Below are 13,917 nucleotides of genomic sequence, written 5' to 3'. Positions count from 1 at the left end.
TCCAGAGGGTGTAACTACCACACGTTATCTCCATAAGGCCATTTTTTTTTTAAAAAAAGAGGATGACTTCTGATGTGCCTTGAATAGCATTGTTCTATATTGCTAAGGAATTTTATATATGTGAGTAACATACATCATTGTTTTTAAATATGTTTTAAAACAGTAGGACTCTTCAAAAGGATATATACATAACAAGACATTTATTTTTTAATTAATGATACATTTTGAATCAACATAGGTAACTCTGATTAAATGTGTAATATCTGATCACACACTTAAAAGAGTCAGGTTTGTGAAGATAAAATTATCAAAATGTTCTCATTCCTGGTGATTACCATATAATAGCTGATATTGTTTTTCAAGCACATATTAGTTATAGAATTAGAAAAGCTGTGTCCTGAAACCAGATTAATTTGCAGGGATTTTATCCCCATAGCCACAGATGTTATTAAAAATAAATAGTATTTTTTTTAATTCTCCTAACAGAGCACTGAGGTATCCAAAGAGGAGAAACTGTGACCATTATCTAAACTAGGAGAGAGAAGCAGAAAGTAAGTTTACAGGGGAAAAAAGGTGAATATTTAGACTATCAACTACCATAATTATGAAAATGTTAACATTAGCAGGAATATTGGTACTTACAGTGCCTGGATCTCTGTCTGTTCCCGTAGTAACCAAGAAATGCACAGACATGCCCGTTCAGACACAGAGGCAAGAACAGAAATAAAAAAGGGGGAAGAAATTAGAACAGAAGCCGCAAACAGTTTTAAAATGGCTTTTATTTATATAAGTCATTGCACATTCCTAATACAGTGATTTCCTGAAAATTACATTTTGTAAACATGATTTACAGTTTAACCATACACAAGGCCTAGTTCTTTCCATGACAGAATAAATTAATTTTTATTCTTCAAAAATTATTCAAGTGCAATTCGCCCAATATTTAAAGGTGTCCTAAACAAAGCTACAAAAAAGGAGCAATGCTTAAAATCTTTCATTTCAACTCATTCAACTCAATTTTATTCTTCATTTGCCCACTCTTTCACCTCTTGCCCACTTTCCATTAAAGATTTCTTTAATTAAAAAAAAGGAAACAAAAATATTGCCCACTTATTCTGGTGTAATGATCATCCACAATATTGTGCTGGCCACTGAGGTTACAACTAAGCATCTGTAGGGATGTTAAAATGCCCTGCATTTCATCAAAGCAGGAGAACCCTAGTGCGCTCCAGGCTCAAAAAAATAAGTACCTCAAGCTAAATTTTGTTTCAGTGGTATAAATGCAGAACAATTTATTCTTAAATGTTTGGCATTATAATTATTCTTGGCTTTCATTCTAAATAGCTCCTTAGGATTCTTTAGAGATGCCCACAATTTTCAGCAACGTGCGAACACTTATTTGAAATGTCCTAATCAGGCTTCCCATGCCTCTCACCTCTGTGGTGGTCTGCATCGTGATGCTTCTTGTCATCTTTTATTGCCAAGTGAGACTGCCCACCCAGAGCGCTTGAGAGGGCAAGAAGGCCAGCACTGCTTCCAAGCGGAGGGATCCCAGGAGGCTGAAGTCCTGAAGGGTGTGGGGTAAGAGGCACTGGAGGTCCATGGCCGTGAGAGAGATGCTGAGCCTGCAACTGCTGTTGCTGTTATTTATTGTGGTATTTCCAGATAGAACCAGCAGGCAATTGGGAGGAAGGAAGGAAGGAAGGAAGGAAGGAAGGAAGGAAGGAAGGAAGGAAGGAAGGGAGGGAGGGAGGAAGGAAGGGAGGGAGGAAGGAAAGAAAAGGAGGACTGGTTAGCCAATGAACATAACACCATTCCTTGTCTCAACCTCTCCCCAACTTCAGCCTGGTCTAGGTAACCACCCTGCGCTAGGTTCCACAATTCTAAGAATACTGCCTTGGATACTGATTCTTTTTTTTTTTTTCATTACAGAACTAAGCCATGCAATTTAATCTACAGCCCAACTAACAGCTTTGTGTAGTCTAGACTCTGGTAGACAGCTGGCACCTTTCAAATCCATCTCCGTATTAAAAGAATTAGTGCCGACAGAGATATCATTGCTCTCACCTTCCTGTCTCCAAATGCTTGTTTTCACAACTGCTTCGAATAAAGATGAAAACCAACAACTTGAAAGGGCCCTATCTAAAATAAGTCTCTGTTACAGCTTCTACTAGGAACATTTCCAATACTTGAATCACCAATTGGAAAAGTGACCAAGCAAGTGTTCTTTTCACTTCATTCTTGTTGTATATGTATGCTTGACATTAAGACTGACAGAATCCAAGCAGAGTGTTGATCTGATTAGTCTTACCCTCAGGGCACTTTATGACATTTACTTCAACAATTTGAAATCTATGTACCTATTCCCAAATTCAGTTGAAGATCAGAATGATCTTTGCCAGATCACAATATATGCTAGCCTTTTCCAACCTCAATGCCCTCCAGATGTTCAGACTTCATGTCTCAGAATTCCCCAGATCACAGCTGAAAATTCTGGGACTGAAGCTCATGGTTCTGGAAGGTGCCTTGTTTGGAGAAGATGCAGTTATGTATAATATATATATATATATATATATATATATATATATATATATATATATATATATATATATATATATATATATATATATATATATATATCCCTTCCAGTCTACCCCAGTTTGAATGTTAACACTAGGGATAACATAATCAGTTTGACTGAGCTCCGAACAGAAGGCAAGAGATTGACTTAAGCTGCAAGGCTTCAAGTTACTATTTATCGTCTCAAAAATAAGCCCCTCTGTGAACAATGACACATACTTCCAGATAAGCATGTATTATAGCCTTCCTGAACTTAGCACTCTCTCCAGATAGACTGAGACTGGGATTCTAGAATTCCCAGTATAGTTAGTGCCAGGTTGGAGAAGGTTAGTGCATAGAACTGCAACCCACACCTTGTATCTTAGCAGCCAGAAAGTCTACTTAGCCCTTTCCAATTTTGAAAGAATTGTTTAAAGTGCTTACATTTGTAAGCAAGGGTCTCTGCAGTATGACTTCAGCCAAGCTGCAACTCTCAAGAGCTGATAGCATTACCAGGTCCTGTGTTTGACACATGGTACAATCATATCAATTACATTTATCACCTCAATAGGGTAGTACTTACTGATTTTTTTAAAAAAACAATAATCATTACTACTATGCTTATAAATAACAATATTTAACAAAATGTTAAGAGGCACTTAAAGGAAAGTACTTGTTTCATCTGTATCTTAGAACAAGAAAGTGAAACATCTGCTTTTCTGAGTTATTAATATTGTTTTCAGTTAAATTTTGTGCACAACTAGAGAAGACACATTTAAAATCTGTCTCAAACATGTTCATTAGAAAGCTTTGGGCTATTTAATCTTTTTAGCAGTGCTTCCTATCATCATAAAGCTGACCCAATCCATACAATCACTGTGAGAACATGTATAACAAAGCATATTCATATTATAAAAATTATAAAGTATATATATTTTACCAAAATTTTTACCATGTCTAAACCTACTCTGTGCATTCTAGCAAAAAATATCTGAAATATATATACACTTTACATATACTTTTCGCATCAGGTATTGTCTTGCTACTGCTTCTCCAGTACTTTTCCTTTCTTAAGGTTAACAACATGTAACAAGCTAACAAGTTACAGGTAACATGCCAAACAAAGCACAGCACAATTTATGCTCTTTTCACAAGAGAAGCATCTCTTCAAGTTTAGGTATGATATACTTTTATAAATAAATTGGCATCTAGCAAATAAACCGCGGGATTCTATTTTTTCCATAATTAAGCAAAAATTTTAAAATGGTTACAACTGAGCTCTGCCATGTCACCTTGAATTCAAGATCAAAAGATCTCAAACACTGTTTTATACAGCTCTTTATATTTAGAGCTTCTGAGGAACATGTCCAAAAGGGGGGGGGGGCATGGTTACTTTAAAAAAAAAAGTAATTTTATTAAAAATGTAGAATTAAAAAGATAAAAACTAATGCAAAGCAAGAAAAAAGAAGTGCAGAAAAGAAAAAATAGAAATTACTTTCCCCCTCATCAAAATAGGTATAAACATAGTAATTTACCACCTTCTGTTAACAAAGGTGGGTTAAAAAAAATTAAGAAATCCCTCTTTCTCCTATTATCTATCTCTTATCAATATACAGATCCTAAAAGGGCAAGGGAATCTAGCATTTTAAGGTGGAGCATTAACCTTGTGTAATACTTATTTGAAATGTTCTACATGGAAATGAAAACTCAGATATTTCCATAATGATTATTTTTATGTCACTTCAATTATTTCACCACTAATGGGTTCACAAATACATATGTTGAAAGAGTGTATGAAAGGATTTCCCACAGTATGCACACATTCCACTTCCTAGCTGCCACCATCATGACATTTGAACAATATGTGAGGGGGTTCTAAGCACATATAATGTGTGAAGGAACTTTCTGCTGATCAGGATGCATGTAGTAACTCTTCCTTAGTATGAAGTGTGGAAAATGGGATATAATGGCTGCTGCATACATCCTTGTCATTCATTGGTGAGCAAAGCTGAAAATACTCTTGTTTTCTACTTTTTTAAAATGAATTTCCAGTTGAAGTTTTGTGGGTTTTTTTTGTGGATTCAAACAAACAAGATATTATGATTGAAGGATTAAACAATGCTGAGAACCCAATTCAGTGTAGCACAAAAAGCTGCATGTTTCATCAGGTGGAAACAGTCTGACTTACTGGAATAATAATGAACAAGTAAAAGACTCATTTTGTCTTTATTTAGTAAACTTGAGCTATTATTGTGCAAACTGAACCAGATTCATGCAGATTCTGCATGAATTATCAAGCCACCTTACAATAAATGATAGATTAATTCCCTCCTTTTCTCTTCTTTTTACATCACTCATAATTTTTAGATTACAAAACTGAAGTTGGGTACTTTAAACATTGCACAAAAATGTGTTGAAAGTATAATGTGATTTTAGGTGTTTATTAATGCTTACAATGTTATTTTTACAATAGCATCCAACTTTCAACTCATAGAAATGCTAAAATTAAATGCTCAAATACTAAAATTATCATTATGTTTATAAAATAAACAATATCTTGCCATCAGAAAAGTCCCAGCTTGGTTGTTAACGTGTTATAAAAAGAATGAATAGGAGTCTGTATTTAAACAATTCAACATTACAACACAGTAGTAAAACATTATTGAATACTGTATATTGGAGAAGACTTTTTTAAAAAGTGGTGTTGTTTTTCTGCTTGCTGTGAAGTGCAAAGTCAGTAGAATTGGCATTCTGATGCTTGCATATACAGAATAAAACAATATTTCAATAAATAAGTTTTACTTGATTCAGAAGCTGAATTTAGATGATCTCATCTCAGCTGGAGAGATTATGTTTAGATTATCAGACTGAGCATATATTTCCAGTCAACTAGAGTTGCAATCTCATATGAACCAGGAAACTATGTTTAGCACAACTTAGTATATTGGACCATGACTTGAATATTTCTAACCCTAGCCGATTCCAAAACTGTCAAGCTCAGTTTTCTAATTCAGAAAAAAATGCAAAGTAGAGTTAATTTTGGAAGACTTCCTCATGTCTTTGCCAGAAACAATATGTATCTGAGAGTTGCGTACATAGACAGAAGCTATACGTATTATAAATCTTTCATACATCAGAGTAACAGTTACTTCCTTTTTTTAGTCTCCTAAAATTCATATTCACAAATCAAATTGGGCAATGATTTAATGTGAAAACATTATATGCAATTAGTATCACTGATTTGGGGTGACAGAATCACAATAGCATCATTAATTCAGATATGAAGAAATGGATGTGAGATCAATCATGTGCCCCATTAAATGATAAATATGGTACACAAAATCTTGTATTTTTGCTTAAATGGTTAAAGAAGTTCTTTAGTTTTAATCATGTGAAGCAAACCACTATATTTACAGCAAGTAAATGTGTTTTAAACCACTTTTATTCTCTGCTCCAAGACAGAAAGGTGAAGTAGTCAAACTAACTTAAAATCAGTTTCAAATATTTAAAGGAATGTCAGTAACATTTCTAAGCCTTACCTTTAGCAAGGTTCATTACAGAAATTTCTATTTGTAGGCTTTTGTGTTTTTTTTTAAACCACTTCATGAGGATATGTATAAATTGCTTTATACTAGTTCAGTATTTATTTTTCAAAACTTACTGTATTTCTGTTCACTCCAACTGGAAATTCCTATCCAGACTGTTAAGTGGAGAACTATTTTCCCCCTATCACCTAGCCAATTATTATTTTTTAGCTGAGATCACTTAAGTTAAAACCTACTGTATACAAAGCATGTGGCTCAATGAATTGTATTCTGTCCCGCTCCTAGAAAAGTGCATTTATAGTTTCTTCTTAAGTAAGGTGTTAGTAAGCAATGGTCTTCTCCAATCTTGAATTCAAAAGTAACATTGTACCTTTGACAATATGCTGGATTTGCAATTAGTATACCAATAAAAAGGTTGATTGATGCTTACAGCAAAGTTTTTTGTATGAAAACCAGGAAATTGAGTGCAACTGGGAAAGCTGTCCTTTGATTCCTTGAATAACTTTGAACTAGTTTAAATACCGTGTTTCCCCGAAAATAAACTCCACCCCCCAAAAAAGACCTACCCTGATATTTGAGGGTGGCTCTAATATAAGCCCTACTCCAAAAATAAGTCCTAATTATGACCTCACCATCCATCCCACCTGGCTGCTGCAATGGGGCAGGAGCCCACGCGGCACATCGTGCCACTGCCATTACAATAAGGTGAGGCAGGTGGGGGAGGGGCTGGAGCTGTCTCACGTGTCCACCCACTTCCTTCAGCCCCCCCCCCAGGCCATTCCTTGCTCCCTCTCACTCCCCTCCCAACCCGGACTGCCATGCTACCCTACAGAGGATGGGTGGGTTAGGCCTGGTCCCCCTCTACTGTTTTGGAGCTGTGTGCTGCTGCAAGGGCTTTCTTCACACTCTGCCCCACATATCACCTGTCCAGTGGCAGCCACCGCCTCCTTCTCCTCCGCCATCTCCCCCATAGCAGCACAAGCCTCCCCTGCCGCCTCCCTCCATCAGCACTCCTTCGCCACCACTGGAGAGAACAGAGAACAGGAAGCAGAGCGGCTCTGTGCAGTGATGCAGAGCAGAGACGTGCACATGCTTGCCATCCTGCATCACCCCATGTCTCTCTTCTCCGGTCTCGAAATGGCAGCCCTGTTTCCTGCCACTTCTCCTTCCCAAACCAAAAATTTAAACACTAACCTGCTTTCCAGCTCTGGCACATTTCTCTCCTGCTGAAACGGAGTTCGTGGGACTAAAAAAAGTTCAGTCAGACCTTCCAACTTCTTGCGGGAAAAAAAAAAGCTCCAATCCCTCCCCCACCTGCCTCATGTCGTGGCAGCAGTGGCACAATGTGCTGCACAGCCTCCTACTGCAAGCTACCACAGCAGAAGTGGGCCAGCAGCCATGCGGGCTCTTGCTGGATGGGGCTGCTGGTGCTGCCACCACGAGGCAAGACAGGTATCACAAAAAATATAAGACACTGCCCCAAAATAAGACCTAATGCCTCTTGTGGAGGCAAAAATAACATAAGACCAGGTCTTACTTTCAGGGAAACACGGTACATCATGATATTAGTGTTCTAAAACTTTATTGTAACTAATTTAATTAATGAATTTAAAACTATATTCTAAATCAAGAAAGTAACATATTTACTGTAAAAGGAGAAAATATTCAAATTAAATTGTACAATTTAATAAGATATTCTTTTATTATTATACTTGCAAGTTTAATTCAGCTAAGTGACCTTTAAATCCCACTTCAGAGTAGCATCACTATTAACCAAATATTTTTTTATCCAGGATGACTAGTGAAATGCAGCAACAAATGTAAATGTAAATAAAGGAGAAAAATATGCTGCCTCAAGAGGCTTAGTTCTTTTGACAGGAATTTAAAAGTTGCAACACAGTTATATCATTATAACTGAGTAATTTCATGTTTGGTTTTATGCTTTGGAATATTTTCTAGTTTAAATCAAATCCCAGTCTTTGTTCAATGGGAAAGGGAAAGAAAAAAAAAATAAAACTCAAAATTGCAATCTGACCCTCACATATACAATGAAGTAATTCTAGAAAATAACACTTAGAGCAATAGCACTTAGACTTTACACTGTTCCATAGTGTTTTACAGCACTAAGTGATTTACAAATGTCACATATTGCCCCCAACAATCTGGGATCTTCGAAGGATGGAAGGCTGAGTCAACCCTGAGCTCCATCAGGATTGAACATGTGGCAGTCGGTAGAGTTAGCTTGCAATACTGCATTCTAACCACTGTGTCACCAAAGCTCCTCAAAATTATGATCAAAATTAATCATATATAGTACATTTCAACTTGCATTTCTGAAATAATTATTAGCATAAGGAATAAAACACAATAGCATGGGTTTAAATAAGAACAGAAAAACTTCAAACTAAAAACTGGAAATTCTGGAATAGACAGATAGCAGATTTTATAGTTATCTGAATAAATTTATTTTGTATCTCTGCACATTCCTATACTGACCTTTATGGCTCTTTAGCACTTGTTTCTATTTCTCAATTCATACCACCCATTGTCAAACAGCAAGCATATGTCTTATTTCAAAAGCATAGGTTGCTATTTAAAATGTAATATGCAAGGTACACATGGGGAGAAAGCAGAATTTTAAGAAATACATACCAGACTCTGGTTTTTAGTATAATTTGTAATTTAAATCCCCCTAAATAGATAAATCCTTCTATTTGTTCAGCATCTTGTTTTGAGTTTAAATCTGCAGTATATTCCTCAGATTAAAAAAAAAATACAATTCTTATAATCTTCAATCAGTATTAACCAGTAGAGGAGGGATGGCAGCTGGAATGTGTGCACATGTGCAAAAGGGATGAGTTATGCATCTCAATGCTCCATCCATCATCTTTTTTTCCCCACTTCACCCCCCAGATGACTCTAATTTTAACAGCTAGAGGTTTGGTGGGTTGTGAATTAAGTAAGTTGTAGCCTAAAACATTTGGACATCAGGCTGGAGAAAACACTTTTGTCCAATGTTTTTTAAAAGACTTTTGACAGTTTATCTCTGCGGTGGCCCCTTCTCCCCATCAACCCAAAGTCAGAATTGCAGATGATGATTCCAAAACTTCTGCAATAAGAAGCTGCAGCAGCAAATTTTTGTCTCCATATTTCTATTTTACAGGAAAAGATATATTCTAGTAATTTATAGGCAGTCAGAAGATTAACTACAGACTCATAATAAACCCTCAAGAGGTTAACCTCATCCTCTTAAGCTTCACACACTACCGTCTCAGAGATACCACAGCCAAGGAAAGGAAAAATAATCCAGTGGTTTGCTAATCCTTTAGTCAATCACCTCATGCAATGACACAAAGCCCTTTAGATGCCAACAACTCAATCTGTCTCACCAATACCATAAATCCAACTGATACATTTCACAGAAGCACTAACAGCACACCTCAAAAAGGTAAGAGGAAACCCTTCTATCATTAAATAATTAAATTCTTTTTCACCTCAACTAAATATCCACAATGTCTTATGGATCCAAAAGATACTCTTAAAGAGTTCATTTTAAAAAAATCTGCAAATCTGTATCAATCTTCTAAAGTGATCTAATTATCTATCAGTGTGGCCTAATTATGATTCTAATACTAATTTCCTTTAATTTTCCTAACTGCTATTTATCTTTTCCTTTTACTCTAATCTCTTAAAACTTTACTAAGAAATCTATTTAAATATCCACTCCAAGAAAACATTTATCACCATGCTTGAACATTGAAATAGGAAGAGAAGGATTGCTTTACTTGCCAATTTGTTAGTTCACATTGCAACATTTAAAATTGGACATTTCAGTTTCATTATCCTTCAAAACAAATGTGTGTGAAGGTATTCTGCCTATGAGCCTTTTGCCATATGTTCAAATAAACACTATACAATCTGAACTACCTAACTGCATAACGTTGAAGATGGGCATCCATACTGGACCAGACTCCTGAAAAAGGAACCTGGATGCTTTTCAAGAGCATTACACCCAGGGGAGGGGTTTTTGTGGGATTGTTAGAATTTGTTCTATCAGGATTAAAAAAGCACAGTTCCAGATCTTGCTTACAGATTTTTATGAGAGCAAACCTTTCTCCCACAATTTTCTTAACTGAATGTTTCCCAACACACCTTTCTCACACAACCTGTGCCTTAATTCTTGTGCCAAATGGAATACAGATCTAGACTTCCAGTAGAAGATCATTCCAACAAAGAAGTAAGGGCACCATTTAGAAGCAATTATTTCCCATGTCAAGCAATGAAGCTCTTTTAAAAAAAATCTCATTAAGCATCACTAAACACACAGGTCTTAACTATTTCCATACACTTCTTAGAAATATACTTTTCCCTCAATTTGTTGTCTCTCTATTGCGTCTTCTACTTTCATAAAACTCAAATTTCTTGGGCCTTGCTTAGCCACTGGCTCCTTGATTTGTGTTTAATGTTGGAGAATTCAGCAGCCGATTTGCATTTTGAAAAGACTCTCTCGTGATGTTTCAGGCTCACAATAGGTGTCTAAACCGTTAAATTACTATTTCTTTTATTAGCCTGAAAGATACTGCAGTTTAAGAGCATGGCCTCCACTATTGTTCTTTATACTAAGTTGGGTCTCTGAACAATACTGACAGCTGCTATTAAACTGAGCTGGCGTTTACTTTAGTGCAGCTGCTGCTTGTAAGAACAGACCGAGTCCTGATGCTTCCTCCCCTCTAGGGACACAGGCTGACACAGTGAATGTTCAATGAAGAAGAGCAAAGGGCCAGTGAATTGTCAGCCCAATTTCATGCTACTCCAATTTTCCAGAGTGCACCCAATCCCTTTCAAACAAATCAAGCATATGTCAGAGCATGAAACTTATTGTGCAGCACAGGATAATTATTTGTGTATATAAATGTGCAGTAGAAGAAATGATCTCTTGCCAGACCAATATCTATGTGTAAAATGAGACTGCAGTTGCACAACACTTCTTGGATTATAACACAGTTGTTAGATCAGCTGTGCAAGGCACTTAGATTGGGGGAAAAGGCTGGACAGTATGATAAAAAAATATAATGCTTTGAAATGGTGAAAAATAAGATATATTTTGGTTGACAGTGACATATTAATGCCTCAGTTTATTACAGGGCTAATATCCTAGGCATACATGCCATTGAGGGGACATGGCTGAAATGCATAAAGTCATGAATAGCTTGCAGAAAGTAGACAGGAAAAAGGTTTATTTCCTGTTCACAAATTTCCAGGAATTATCCAATGGAAAGAGATTTAAAACAAATTATATAGAAGTCCATCTTCACAAGCTGGAAGTTAGTCATAACAAACCCATTGAATTCATTCCACAAGATATGATGGGGTGGTTTAGATACATCCACCAAGGAGTGATTTACCAAAAACTATTAGACCTGAAGATGTAATGTTATCTTAGGATTTTAGGCAGCATACCTCCAAATAACATTGGCTTCCAGGGAAGCAACTGCAAGAGGCAAACTTCAGTCTCATGTCTGTGATCACCCTACTTTGATTTAGTCCAGCATTTTATCACATTGATAAAATGCTGGACTAAATTGATCCAATCTGACAGGGCAAATCTAATTTTCTTGCTATTATTCTTGCAATTATTTTTCAGGAGGAGTTCATTGCACATGAGGCAAAAAAAATTGCTGCTGCTTCACTTGAAATGAAATCAGCATATTAAATAAATGGATGATAGTCTTGATCCTTTAAAAATGCACAAAAAATTATTAAAAAAGCGGGGTTTGCACTGAATGTCCAATAAGCATTCAACTGGAGGTAATCTGCAAATGAATCAGTATTGTTCTCTTGGCTGCTGGGTGCTCTTAAAGAAAGAGTAGCACTGTATAAAGATATAAGCCAGATGCTTCACAAAATATTCATTGTCCAATATAAACATTTCCAATTTATTTTAAAAGCTATTTTGAGCTGTGTTAGCTAAACACACTTACACACATAGAAAATACCCAGTTGAACTTCTGAACTAAATTCCAAGTAAAGACATCATAGGGACAAGTTAGGGGTCATGAAGACAAAGACTTTAGGGGGAAAAAAGTAGTTGACTAGATGGGGAAAGCAGGAGGAACAAGGACCTAGTTTAAAGGAGGAGGTGTGTTTATGCAAAGCTAATCTGTGGCATATAATAAAACTGCCTGAATAAAATTTAAGTTGAAAATCTACTGACACTTGCAGAAAGGAATGGATATTCAAAGGAAATGAAGGTCATTCTCTCAGTTTATTTCACCTAATTGACTACCAATAGTTTACCAGAGATCTACAATTTAGAAATTGATTAAAGCAGAATTTTCAAGTGGAGGATCATCTTTTAATCCTCCTTAGGGTCTTGTGGGGATGGGGGGGAGTTGGGATGTTGGGATGTAATTTTAAGTTGGGATGTAATTTTAAGCACAGATGGATTAACCGGTGCCATTGTTTGAACACGTCACTGGACTATTGCACTGTTAATCCATATAGCAGCATGTCTAATTATCATTACAAAGTGTCTCTGGGAACTATAAAGACCAGCAGGGCATCTTCTCGCAAGCAATTAACATAAACTAGTAAATGAATAATTTGAATTTCTCATAGTACTTGCACATGAATAAATATCAGAAGGAACAGGACTTGTTTCCAGGTTCTTTTGCCTACTACAGAAGCAATAGGATGGAAATACAAGTGATATTTCTTCAGTATTATAAAATGTATATGACAAGCAAAATGTCTGGTACATGATGCTCATAAATGCAAGTTATCTACTTGTTTTCATATATTAGCAGATGATTTTCCCATGAGGTTAAACAGGTATACAAATTATGGCAAACCTAAAGATTGTCTCCTATCTTTTCTCATTTTTTTTTCTATAATGTCAGGAGGAAGAGTTTAGATAACTATTTCTACTTTTATTTAAATACAACTTGTTGTGTTATTTTGGGGCGTAACTATGACATTAGTATTATCAAAGTATATTAATTGGGATGATACAGCACACCATAGTTAAGCAAAAGCAGAAATAAACATTTCTTGATCTTTTCAACCAGTCATTTTTTCACTTATTAAATGTGAACAAAATAACTTTACTTTTATAACATTCTAAATTATTATTTTTAAATGTTATCAAATGTTATTATTTTTAAATGTTATCAGATTATCAAATGACTCAAATATCACAAAAGTCTGTTACCCCCTACAAAACACATCAGTCCTAATCAGTTTGGTTTCTTTTTTCAACCCACTCCAAATATTAATTTACAATTCAGAATCATTCCACAAATAAAACTGGTCTTTGATTTGTAACAGGGGCTCTAACCTTGGCAACTTAAAGACTTGTGGACTTCAACACCCAGAAATCACCAGCCAGCCATGGCTGGCTGGTGAATTCTGGGATTTGAAGTCCACAAGTCTTTAAGTTGCCAAGGTTGGACATCCCTGATATATATAGGATAAAGCAATATTGTTGGATAAATTAAGCTTTTAGGAATGCCACCAGTTTAAAAATGCATAGGTGCCAAGAAAATGAATACTTAAAATGTAGCCATTAATGATCAAAGATATTATTTATATGTCAAACATTAAAACATCAAAACTGTCAAAAGCAATAAGAAAGGAAAGCTGGTTATACACACTGTAGGAGGTAGACCTGGAAGGCCACGTACCCCGATGATGGCATTCAGCTCAGCCATGGTCACTTGTTTGGCACGTTCCACTGCTTGAGCCACTTGTTGTTGATGCTGGAAGGACAAATAAATGTCTATTATCAGAGCAACTACTGCTTGCAGGAGAAAAG

General features: G+C 36.0%; 1 protein-coding gene across 6 annotated transcripts in view; it reads right to left on the bottom strand.

Moving 5' to 3' along the window:
• The window catches only part of TLE1 (TLE family member 1, transcriptional corepressor), a 74,629-nt gene that overhangs the window by 38,373 nt on the left and 22,339 nt on the right, over nucleotides 1-13,917 (bottom strand). The window contains exons 6-9 of one of the 6 annotated variants that reach the window (XM_039360969.1): nucleotides 13,757-13,861; nucleotides 3,004-3,078; nucleotides 1,436-1,640; nucleotides 643-659 (exon numbers count right to left, since the gene is read on the bottom strand). In XM_039360969.1, coding sequence (XP_039216903.1) covers nucleotides 643-659; nucleotides 1,436-1,640; nucleotides 3,004-3,078; nucleotides 13,757-13,861 — 402 coding nt within the window. The remainder of the gene's footprint in view (nucleotides 1-642; nucleotides 660-1,435; nucleotides 1,641-3,003; nucleotides 3,079-13,756; nucleotides 13,862-13,917) is intronic. The other 5 variants (XM_039360978.1, XM_039360988.1, XM_039360997.1 and 2 more) reach the window with 5 other exon arrangements.

Source organism: Crotalus tigris, unplaced genomic scaffold, assembly GCF_016545835.1.
Source record: "Crotalus tigris isolate CLP2741 ecotype Arizona unplaced genomic scaffold, ASM1654583v1 scf7180000017585.4430047, whole genome shotgun sequence".
NCBI classification, from domain to species: domain Eukaryota; kingdom Metazoa; phylum Chordata; class Lepidosauria; order Squamata; family Viperidae; genus Crotalus; species Crotalus tigris.
Note: the sequence above shows the minus strand (reverse complement) of the source record. Positions and strands in the feature narration are given on the sequence as shown.